This window comes from Anopheles nili, chromosome 3 (genome assembly GCF_943737925.1).
Source record: "Anopheles nili chromosome 3, idAnoNiliSN_F5_01, whole genome shotgun sequence".
Taxonomy (NCBI): domain Eukaryota; kingdom Metazoa; phylum Arthropoda; class Insecta; order Diptera; family Culicidae; genus Anopheles; species Anopheles nili.
In genome coordinates, this window is record NC_071292.1 from 40,062,442 (window position 1) to 40,075,372 (window position 12,931).

Below are 12,931 nucleotides of genomic sequence, written 5' to 3' on the forward strand. Positions count from 1 at the left end.
TCTTACGCCATCTTGCGGCCTATTTCATCGATCTTCTCTTTCACCTTTCGAGTGCGAGATCGACTGAGGAAAGACAGTCAACAATAACAGTCTCCACCACCTGCCCAGTTCCTCTACTTCTTGCTAGTTCTTTGTAGGGTGTGCGGTTTGCTTTTGAATGTTTCCTTCTCTTGTTCTCTTCGCAATCGCTGTCTCGAGCAGCGTCTTTCGGTCCTCTTTTTTTGCCAACCTTAAGCCGGTTTCTTTGTTGTAATCTCTCGTTTAGTCGTCCTCGGTACCGTCTGGCGGTCCATGTGTCCCTTTTTTTTTGCTCGTAAAATTCCATCCCATTCTTTCCCCCGCCTACTTCAATTTGCCATCTCGGGCAGACGAAGTTTCGCATCGTTCCCTCGTTCCTTCGCGGTACCGAAGCGAGGTCAAACGCCGTGCGTGTTGGTACGATGAAATTCCCGCGCAAAGTTTGTTTACAGTTCGGCAACCGCACCACCTTCAGAGATGCGCTCCATTTTGAGAAAGCAGCGAGCTTTTTTTCGCCATCGCGCTTGGGCGTTGGCTAAAGTTTGTTGTTTTTTTTGCTTCGTACCGTTCAAAACGCAAATGCACTTGACGGAGGCAATACGGAGGCTCTGGAAACAGTAGGCGATGGAATGGCACCTGATGAAGAATTGAACAAACAATTGTCAAAAATGCTGGAGAAACAAAAATGTAAACAAAGTAAAACATGACATAAATAAATTGGCACATTTATTGCGTCGTAAGACTTTGGTTTGATGATCGAAAAGCTGGTCTCACAGAGGGAACATCGAGAAGTTCATGCGCATTCCTAATGCTACCGGCGAGCCCCCACCGAAATAAAAACTGAAGCCATGTGATAGAAAACGACTGGCAGATTAGGCCGAGTGTAACAACCGCTGTCAAGGTTAGCGTTGTAAGCGGAAGCAAAATTCTGCTAGCTTGTGAGCTAACCGACGGTGTAGAAGACGCATGAGAGCTACGTGCCTTCTGGTTGTATAGCAGGAAGTGACTGCTTGAAATGGAGCCATCGATTCGATGTTCTCTTTCTTGATCCGATCACGGCACGATGCCCAACACGCCGGGATGAAAGTTTAATTCGTTTTCTTTGTACAGCGTTACAAAAATTGCTCTTACAAAGTAGTACATTAAGTTTGAATGAATTCAAAACATTATAAACTGTAGGTAGGATACTTTTGGAGTTTGATTCGAACTTGTGTAGATATTTGTAGATAAATAGATACAATTCGGCGATACGTTAAAAGTAGATATTTTACATATTTGTATGCTATCTTTGAAATGATTTTCTTCTAAAACTATCCATTTAAGCCTCACGAATTTGCACCAATTTTGAAACATCGGCTTACGTTTTCCATAATATTTTTTCATAATTATTTTATAATCGGAGGTTCAAGGATTTTTTTTAAATCAAAGCATTTTGAATCAAATTACCGAACATGCTAAATCTTCTTCACTATCCAGTTTGTACTGCACTTTTTTACAATATTGTAACTTGTTGCATTATTTGTTTTCAAATATTGTAGATTCGAAATATTGTTTATAGGATGCAATTACAGTGTTTTGGATCGTACAAAAGAAGTTATTTTTTGTAGAAATGTGTGGTAATTTCGAAAACCTTAATTCATAAATCATCTTCCATAACATTACTACACATATTGCAATCATCAAATCCCCTAGAAACCACTGTGCCCGGGTTCGAGTGATCGTTGCGAACTTAGAGCTGCGTGCGCTCTTCCGGACGTTCCTATCACCGTCACAGGATGTTATTGACGCAAACAAATTATCGCTGGTATTACGCGAATGAACCATACTCGTGTCGCACGATCATATGACGATGTGTAAAAGAATTCATTCATACAAGCCAGAACCTTTTTTTTGCACGGAAATATGTATATGATATTGGTCAGATCTGTTTGTTCAATTCGCGGAATTTGTAACAAAGTTGCAAAATGGCCGTTTATGACACCGGGACAGAAATTGTTATCTACTTGAGTCAGCTCGAGACAAACGTAACGTTGGTTTTGCTTTTCGCCACGTGTTGGACTAACACCTAAAGCGTACATTTGCTTTCTCCGATTACCCTCGGCATGTTTCCGCGATGGCAAACGAAAACAAATAATACGGCTGTGCTGGGGAACGAGGAGCAAGGCAGAACTGGGGTATTTGGTGGTGGGATTGTGGCATCCACTTCAAACACGCGCCTCGCTTTATTACGCGTCTCTTTGGAGCTTCGGAATGAATGCAACGGTTCAGGCAACCAAGAACCAAACCGGCGAATGAAAATTCTCAAAACTAACCGGCTGCGTCGATCGACGGCAAGAAGCCATTGTACTTTTGAACAGATTAACCTTGAGAAAGCCGGTGTGGCGCTGAATCATACCGTTCGAACACACACTCACTTGATACAAACAGTACTGCGCCCACTCACACACGCTGGGGGTTTCGGAACAAACAAATGGTTAAGAAATTGTGGGAAATAAATTGGCTTAGCAATGCGTCGATGCGACAGGTGTTAGCTCGAAAGAGGCAAAGGGTGTGACGCTGGAGTGAAAGAGAAAAAAATAAAAAAAACGAGTCATTGCTTTATGAACGACTATCCAGGATTGCTTGCTTCGGAGCGCTTCATTTGTACACTGTGGTCGTTTTTTTGGGCGTTTTTTTACATTCACTAGAGAAACCTGTTTTTAGTAGTTTGATGAAAAGAGAACCACAACAAAACGCGCGAAACTGGGTTGAGGGGAGAATACATATTTTAAGCTATTCTAGCAATGTTTTCCGGGCTTTACGAATACAGCTAATATTATTGTATGCTTTACGGAGCGGACTTTACAGCAATCCACGAATGGGATCTAATAGGTTGAATGAATAAAAAAATATTGTAATATTTACGTGAGAATAGAAATAATTTTTAAACAAAGTAATTAAGCTTGCCGGAACACTATCACTAAAAAAAATATTTCAAAATTTATATCAAACTGTTAATCAATTACTGTTGTATGCTTAAACAATCCAAAGATCTGATAAGTTATTCAAAATAAGTTCTCTTAGCCAAAAGCTTTCGCTCATCTATTTTTTGCCTTTTTTGATTAAACGGGTTCTTATACATGCAAAAAAAGAAGCTATACATTTTTTGTTAAGGGCGAATTATAAGTTTTTCGAAATTTTCTACCACACATCCCGTAATACCTTTTATTCGCAACACAGTGGCTTGTTTCTTGTTTGTGTGATTTTGATTTTAGCATTTTTGCCGTTCCTTATGTGTTATCGAACGAAAATGTTTGAAACAAGCGTATTAGAATTTTATATGCTGTTCGCTTATGCACTACCTCCAACGGCTGCTCGTTATTCCGACAGCATTTTTCTAGCATCGAAGCGGTGCTGTTTTCGTTACGATTGAACTAGAAGTAATGTCACAACGCACGTGGAGGTTCAATGAACGGATTGCGAAACTACTAAGCGAGATGTGATGAATAAAGATCAAACACAAGTGCATACAAACCGTCAACACACGCGCCGTGGAACGAAAACAAAATCAGTGGCGCGATCGAGTGCTGTCGTGGCATGACGTGTTGCCGGTTTTACGACAAAATAATGCGCAGCTTTGGTCACGAGAAAACCGGTAGATAGTGTTGGAGTAACAGACGTGCAATGCGCAGTTTTGTTAATTTAGTTTAAGGCTGAATAAATTTTCTGGTGATCATGTTTTAAAGTCCCAACGCACAGAATCACTAAATATGTGTGTACATTTGACTTTCTAGTCTGTACTAAAAATACGTGTACTATTTATTGAAACTGCAATGCTTTTTTTCATGAACGTTACTATTTCAGTTCATTTAACTAATAAACTACATCGGTTTGTCTAAATTACTTTGTTTGTTGTTTGTAAAAATCCAAGTTTAAGAAAGGTAATTAATCTTTTCTGTCGAATAATATTATTTTTGGCATAACATCTCTCTGTTTACGAAAAATAAAAAATTCACGAATTTTCAGATGTACTGAAAGCAGGGTGATGGAATGACTAATATCAATAATTATGATCTGGATTTGTTTTGCACTTAAACAACAATATATGACTAAAAAAAAGAATTGTACCAAAAACGGCAAAGCAACAACTCCTATCCACAGCGTATATTTGGGAGTCTCTTGAGTTGGAGATACTATCAAGCAATGTGAAGGCAAAAAACGTTGGGTTTACGTTAACATTTATTTTATTCCGCAGTTTATTTAGTTAGCGTTGGCATATTATCTGACTTTGGTCTATCTTTGTGTCGAGGAAATGGGATGATCTTTCTTCTATCTAATATGTACCAAGATTAAATGTCACCTTTTCATTAATTGCTTGCGTTATCTATCTTTTCGAGCGCATGTGGCGCACTAAATCTTGACGCTCGTGTTAGCACCTTTCGGGGACACGTTATAGACGGATAGTCCTTCTTGCTCAAGTTCGTAAATAATCTAATTTTATTATCACCCCAGCTACAAAGTAGTTCTGCGTTGATCTTGTTTAAACGGCCTATCTTTTCAGAAGGTAAGGGATTCTGGGTTGGAAGTAAAATAGTATGCAAGGTTATATGCAGTGAAAATGGCAAATGGCTGTTAAAAGCGTTAAAATAAACACTTAAGATTATTTTAGAATTACTGTATTACAGTTATATTGTTATATAATAGTTTATAATTATTGTATTGCAGTACAGTATAGATAATAAGGTACACATGAATAAAGCAACGAAAGAGTATTTTTTAATTTATTTTTTAGTTGTCTTACATGCCACAGCCAGGACGAATTTTTCATTGAAAATTTTATAACGAAATCTTTCAGCATGAGTAAACACGTGATTGCGACATGTTTCGATAGCGCAGTTGTTTAATATCTCGAGTCTATCAATTCAAACCTTCAAGCAGGCCATCGCTGCACCGTCAGTTTTCATTCATTCATGCAACGTTTGCACTGCCGAGATGATTCTGCAATCCAAGTGCAGTTGCATTCGCTCACGACCGCCGCTCGCAAAGTCAGTGATCTCTCGTAGTTCATTCAGCAAATCTTCTCTCACTATATCAGAACCGCCATGATTGTGCCATGCGCGTGAGATCCACTACAGTGGGTGTATCAACCCCAGCAAAAAAACAACAAAAATATAAACCACAAACTCAAACAAAACACACGGTCCACATCATGTAAAACGCTGCCTTTTACGTGGGATTTTCTTGGCAACCCGCTCGCCTACATACACATCCCGACAATCACTGTTGTGGGGCGCGAATGGGGTTATATTGCATTCCGTTGCATTGGGTGACACCATCTCTAGCAGTCTCGCTCTCGTTCACTCGCTTTCGTTTTCTGTACCTTTTTCATGGTATTTTTTTTATCTGCATGACTATATCACCATGAGGTGGAATATAAGAAAAATAAACTAGCTTCTTCCAATTTCCTTCAGAGCTCGGGGAGCTGTATTTCAGTGTTTGTATTGCATATTTTCATTTATCTTAACATGAAACTTATGTAATTCGTCTCCTCGTTTATCTGCTAGTCCTTAACATCCTGCATATTTCTTAAACTTGTACGGTAATAAATAAATATCTGCTGCAGTTTATTGCTACATACGTCAGAGAGTAAGAACTGCAAATGCTCAATAAACTTAAATGCTTTATTGATATGGGATTGCTTTACATGCGTTATGAATGTGTATTTTTCAACAATATTTTCCTGCACAAAGTCAAATTTTTCACAACTGTCATGTGAACGAGTAGATTTTGACTCTTCAATGAAATTGCAATCCACGATACAGCCGATTGCGTTCACGGCTGCGTGGCACACTGCATCATGCACAACTGCGTCGCCATGTGACCCACCACACATAGTAGGCCACGAGCGCCATCACATTGCGTCGTTACAAACAGGCGGCACCTAGCATTGCATTTGCAAAGCCTCTCAGTTTACTCTCAGACTGTCAGAAAGCTGCGTGCCGGGCAACAGGAAGTGGGTGCTTGGGGGGAGGGAGAAAACAACGGCCGGTTTGTTTACTATACTTTTCCACGCTCATAACACATTCGCGAGAGGAAAGGGCCGACAGTCGCGGTGTGTTTTTGTTGTTGTGAGTATGCCTTGGCCGATGACGATGATGACGATGATGGCGACCGAGCTGGGGCACAGTCATTACAGTGACCGTAGGCGTCTCTTAGAGGATCCCACTTGGGGGTTATCATGCACGTACACAGTGAGTGTGTGCTAAATACCAGTTTCGTTGTTCACACAACTCTAGAGACTGTGGAAGAGTGATGTATATTTCGTATGGTATATTCGTATTATAGACGCTAAGTCATACAAGCGCTCATACTAGAGGCACAGATTAGTACGCTTTATAGCAAACTAGTAACGCGGTTAGATGTATCTGCTCGAAGAACAAGCTCTATATGCAGTTGGGAAAGTTTGACATTTGCGTTCGATGATGTATGTTGTGAACACAACCAGTGTGTGTTACATACAAGTTACCTGAATCGGTTCTTGGGAATCCCAAGGCGTACATGAGACGTTTGCGCCATTTTTGCAGCCAATTTACTGGCAAACATGGTGGTGGCCAACCGTGGAATGAAAAATCCACATGTCAATGGAAAAACCAATTGGTCACTTCGCGAGTTTCTTCGAGATGCGTACAACTGTAGTTTAATAATGTATCGTTTGGTAAAATTTTGCAGTATTTGCTTTTTTGTTAACACAAACAAGAGGGCTCACCGGCGCATGGAGGTATCATTTCTTGCAGTGTTGCAAATTTGCGGAAATGGTAATTTTTTCTGCACATATGGTTACTCGAATCAATTTGCGAATATCGGACACTGTTTACAATATCAATGCTAGGTCGAACGTGTAGTTGGATGTATCGGGTGCGTTGGATGTAACATCAAACCCGTTTCATATATGATTCAGTTAGTTAGATTAAAGCACGTTTTGTTCTCATTTTATAAAAAAATAAAAATTTTATATGGTTGAATACATCCTACAGATCATATTTAATTGTGTTCAATTTGAAATTTGTTACATTTTTATTATTGTTTGAACATAAACCCCTAATGAAGAACAGATTAAACTCTTGTGATTGATGTTACTAATTTACACGCTGTGAAAACAGCTTTTCTTAGCTGAGTAATTGTATTGCCATCTCAAGAAGCATACAGAGATATATGACTTTTTTCATAAAAATGAGTAACAATAAAGACAACTAATACATTGTTCCTGCATGAAGTACGATTGATACATTTATCCTGATTATGTAAAATCTCTGATCATAATAAATCTAAGATGCAGAGGAACTAATTCATGCATAAACGACAATATCCAACAATGGCAATCGTGGTACATTATAGGAAACGTTTCAATATCTCATTTTTTGTTTGCTACTTTGAGCTGAGAGAAGGCTTTTGTTTTTGATTGATTCAACCGCACTTTTTGCAGATTGAAGGAGATTTTGTGATGACATCTCTCTTCTCTAAATTGCAATAAAAATAAAACTACGCAGGTCTGTTCGTTTTTTGATTGACCGATTTCTACAATAAGTTTGCTACACTTGGAGGGATTCATATGATTACAAAAAGTTACAAACATAACACTGAATCATTTTTTCCGTGAATGTAGAATTTATGGTACATTGTTATCGCAAAGCGTTAAAAGTATCTTGTTTATGTTAGTTTTTTGAATTTGCAGCATTTTATTCCAAAAATTATACAAATAAGTAAGTAATCATTCAATTGTATTTAATTTAGTGTAATTAATAGATCTTAATTGATCTTTTATATGGCTGCAGCATTTGCGCAAGCTACATTTTATTACATCTGTCACGTGTTATTATATTAAGTGTCTCGCGATTTGCTTATCACTAAATTACATATAATTCTACCAACCGTTTTCACCATGATGTGTTATCGTAATGAACAACAGCAGAATCACTAATGCAAACAGGCAGGTTTGTCTTCCATGTATCATTCCCGGTAGATTATTTGTGTTTTCCATCTGAAAACATGAAACCGATGTGATATAGAGTTGCTATTGATCTGGTCTGCGTATCTTATATACTGATTCCAGCACTTCTCAGCATCCCCTTACCAACTGTCGGTAAACAAGTAGGTGGCAAAACACATAGGATCATTGTATATAAAATAATTTGAAGCACTTTTGGTAAAGCTAGATATTTTATTCAAATTAAAAGTAAGCTTTTTTTCCATATTTTTGCAGTAATAAATACTCGTAAAAAGACGAAATTTCGTTTGAAATCACCATTCGGCTATGATTTAAGCTGTATTTATGTGCTATAAATTCCTAGCCGTTTTTTTTTGCAAATTGAATTGTAACAGATTTACAAAACAAGCAAAATTTTGGCAAAAAATTACATTCTTCTTACCTTTCGAGCATGTATTGAGGACTTTCTTCTATTTTGCGAAGAGAGAGCGAAACCAATGTCTACAAAGGACATGCTCATCCCGAATCGGGCCACTAACAATCCCGTCCTGCTCTTTCTTATGAGGTAACCCCAAAGACAGAATGTAACGCACATTTTTACTCTATCGTTGGCTGTTTGGCTGCCAAGCAACAAGGGTGTGTGCGATTCAGACGTGCGAGTTCGGTCGTTCGTTGGCCGGACATTATGTACAACGGGGATAACCTTGAACGGATCCTTGCATCCTTTTAGCTGCCGGTTTCTTGCTGGGGCTCTTGTTTCCCACCAACTTTATGCTATTTTTATTTTTGTTCAGTTACATGGGGCGCTTCAGTCCAATATCCGACAGTGAAAAAGCTTTTCCCAGACGCCGACAAACTCAAACGTTCGTTTTGACGACTTTTGGGTGCAAAAATGCTAGAAGCATCAAGCTACTGTAATACGTAACGCGTTTAGGTGTTTTCGTCAATGTTTTAGCTACTATTTTTGACAAAATAATCTCAGGATATAAGTGACCACACTGAAATTTCTAATGATTGCAAAAGTTATTAAGTATGCTGTCAACGTTATCATAAACTTCACATTCCATTGCTATGCTAAAAGCATAAGAAATATAGTTATAGTTTATTTATGATATGTTTGATTGAAAACCGGTAAACGATATTTTATATCAATTGATTTGAAAAATTGGCTGGTGAGCTTTATCGGGTTGGAGAACATTTAGTAAGACAATTCATTCTTATTCATATCATGAATTCAAACCAATAAGTAAATAAGTATGATCCTTAGATAATTGTTCAACTTGACATAAATCTAGAGAGTGAATAGTCACAAGTATCTATTATTTGCTAATGATTTGAATGTAATTCATTGTATATTGCAATATTACACAACGAATAAACAATGAAGGCAACATTTATCATCAAACCATGGTTTAATCATAGTTTATACACATGAATAGTTGCTATGCGCAAACAAAAGATAGCCCTGTTGGTCCCTGAATAACCTCACATCATCTACAATATCTAGTCGATGTGATTCAAGGCCCTATTTGTTTATTTCAGATGTTAGCCCCGTATATACTGTTGCCCGAGATAGTGCGACTTGTACGTAAATACGGCTTTTTTCAGTTTCCGAAGGGAAATTGATACAAAAAAGTTTACTCAATTGTTAAATTGTTTCGTTAAAACTGCTTGGCCTTATTACGCTCTCTACTACGTTGCTAATGATTGCATGGAAAAATAAACAAGTAAAGATTTAGTAACAATAAAATCGCTTTTTGAGCAATACATTCGCCAGAAATGTTTCCTTCATTTGGATGTTTTGAAAATGAAGCGTGTGTTTTTTATCTGCTTACTTGAATAAGAACATTGGAAAGAGAGTTCCGGCGAACCTGGCAAAAGAAGAAGGAAAATCTACCGATCAAGTGTCAGAAAGAGAAAGTGTGAAGAGTTGTGAGTTTGCGAAAGAGAGCGTATGGCTTGCTCTAAAATGCTTGAAAAGTTTGATAAAGAGAGAGAGAGAGAGAGAGAGAGAGAGAGAGAGAGAGAGAATACGAGAAAAACGATCCTCCAACAGAGCGTAAAGTAAACACAATAAGAGAAGAGAGAGAGAGATATTCTCCCGGGCAACTCGACCGCATTACAGCAAGCCTACACGAACTACGTGTGCAGATGTTATTTCATGACAAGCCCGTAAGACGCCCGTCAGTTTTGAAAACAAATGCCGCCTAGCAGATATTAGGAAACATTTTTAAACAATTTTATTTGTCTCATTTGAACCATTATTTTATCTTGCGGAATCGTTAGTATATTTGGCGATCGTTTTGTGTACACTATTTGATGCTCACGATTTATTTTTGCTTGGTGGCTCCTAATTTTATATTGGTTGCGGGTTTCGAACCCTGACGTGAGACTTTTTGTTGAGATATTTTATAAAATACTGCACTTGTGTGTGCTGCATACTGCTCGCTTATCGTCTAGAGGTGCTCATAGATTCATGGAAGCAAATTTTAATAGCCGCTCCGTCCCTGCTTAACGTTGTGTGAGAAAACGCGAATCTCGCACACCTAGTGTGCGCTGTCAGTGGATGCACATGTAGGTTTGCTGTAAGGTGACTTCGACCGCTTCAAAGTACCGTCGCGGTTCCATTTTTCGCTCATTCCGTCGCAAGAGCTCAAGTCAATAGCATCGCGCGGCTGTTCGCTCCTGTACATATGAGAAAAAAACACATCTCACCATCAGCAAAGGTATAGAGCGTGAAAGAGATAGTGCGACAGCATTTTCTACTTTGCTTCACCATACGACAGTGCGAGATAGTGAGTGATTGCCTGCTGTAGAGAGAGTGTATATTTCCGTTCCGAGCGGTGGTGTTGTTTGTTTTTACTTGCTGCGAACGATTCCGTGTTGTGTACGTGGCCGTGTTTCGCTACCCTTACTCGGTCCGCGCAGGAGTCATTGAAGGAAAGAAAATAACGAGCCAAGTCTTGCTGTGCGCTTGTGTGGGTTCCTTCCTCCGTGTGGAGCTGTTCACTGATCGCGTGATTGTGTACGTTTCGCGGTGAGCAACCCATAAACAAACACGGTCACGATTAAAAAGTGCTGCAGAAATTACTCGCAAAACAAGCGCATGTTTGCCCCGGCTGCCTAAAAGAGGCCACATTTGCAGATTGGTCGTTTTCGTGCAGTTTGCTGTCGGTCGTTCAATACCTGGGAACGGAAACGGTATCACAATAACAGCACGCTCTCATTTACTAAATTCTTTCCACGCCGTCGGAGCATAGCAGCTGGTATACCAGTGAAAAAAAAATCAAGCGAACGCAATAAAGTGTTAGTGCACTATTTCTAGCGGGCTGACGGGCACGCACAGGGCCGTGTGAAAGAAAACAAACCGTTTCTACCGCCTTCGGTGCGAGAAACGAGGAAACGGAACCAAGTTCAATCTCCCGGATAAAATAACGCCTTGCATCGTCGAGGCAGCTGCGGCTTAGGCAGCAATTTCTCTCACCACACACAACAAAAGAAAGGCGAAACTTAAAGAAAGGCCAGTTTATGCTTTCTCCTTGTCGGCGAGCGTCAACATCCAGGAAGAAATAACACCGTAGCTTGACGATCGACGATAGTAGTTTGCCAAGCAAACGATATACGGCACACAGTATACAGCGTGAGCATAGCTACTCTCTTTCTCTGCGTTGCATTGAATCCCAACGTGAACGCATAGCGTACCCATCTATTTATCAATTTTAAGGGCAAAGCCATACGGAGTGAGTGTATTACATAGGCAGAAAAAAGGAGTTGTCAACAAATTCTAGCATTTATCCAAGGATTTCCGTTTCCGTTGCGCTGGAACGTCTAAGGTCGTGCGTAAACGTTAGCGGTGCCGTGTAGTGCGTTCGTGTGTATGTGTGTGTTGATTAGTTAAAGGCTAGCACAACGAACGCGGACGGAAGTACCCAAAACAGTGCGTAACAGTGTTGTGCGGCCACTTTGCGTTTCAAGTGAACGAAATTGCATCGATTGTGTGCGAAATTGCTGGCGTGTGTGTGTGCGTGCGCAGTTCAAGCGTCTATTCCCGTAGTTTTTGAGCGTTGCTAAGGCCGTGCAGTCAACCAGTCTACTGCGCTTTAAATCACGTCCCCCAAGCCATTCTAGTGTGTGATATTACACTGTCGCGCCGTGGTGAACTTGGCAACAGCGGCACCGAGCCCGTCGAAACCATGCCCAGTAAGCAGGCGAACGATGTGCTGGCGGTGGAGGAGCTGGTGCACGAGATCCGTGAAAACCTGCGTCTGAAAGCGAAACCTACCCACCACCAGGCGACGCGAAGTTCGCGGCCCTCACCCTATCACATACCCTGCCGATCGTGGTCGGAACCCGTGTGTGGAGCCGGCACGGACAAGGCGAAGGCGGCCAACAAGGCGAAGACGAAAGGCGAGGAGACGATAGACGATCCGTACGAGTTCCTGCAGACCCTGCTAAAAAACAACAACCTCGTGAAGGAGGCCGTCCGCCGGTTGCAGCATGGACTGTCGCCCAAGCAGCGATACTTCTACGAGAGCGACGAGGAGTCGTCCCGGTCGCCGCTTGTAGTCATGTGTCAGTTAGAATCTTAAGTAGCGATTATAGCAAAGTAAACCTAAGGGGGAGACTCGACGGTTGGGGTGTCCGTCGCGGACAGAAATTTAAAACATTAATCTTAGGAATAGACGAAATGGCATCTAAATTGTTACACATCAAGTCGCCCCCGCTCGTAAAAAAAAACAGAACACTTTTGCAATGCAATGCTAGGTGGCCTCTGGATACCGACCTCTCGATGGGTTTGCTCCGGCCAGAGAGATGATGTACATTCGGATATTGTCTCAGGTTTTAGGCAAATTTTCATTTTTTTGTTTTAACAGAAATCCTTCCGCGAAACGATTCATGCAAACGCTTTTTTTTGGATCTTCGTATTAGTTGCGGTTAACGTTTGCCTTT

General features: G+C 40.3%; 1 protein-coding gene across 1 annotated transcript; it reads left to right on the forward strand.

Moving 5' to 3' along the window:
* The first annotated feature begins 12,174 nt into the window (after window positions 1-12,174).
* On the forward strand, window positions 12,175-12,570 carry LOC128724302 (GSK-3-binding protein-like). Its single transcript, XM_053818031.1, has one exon. The coding sequence runs from the start codon at window positions 12,175-12,177 to the stop codon at window positions 12,568-12,570; it is 396 nt and encodes a 131-aa protein (XP_053674006.1).
* The last annotated feature ends 361 nt before the right edge of the window (window positions 12,571-12,931 follow it).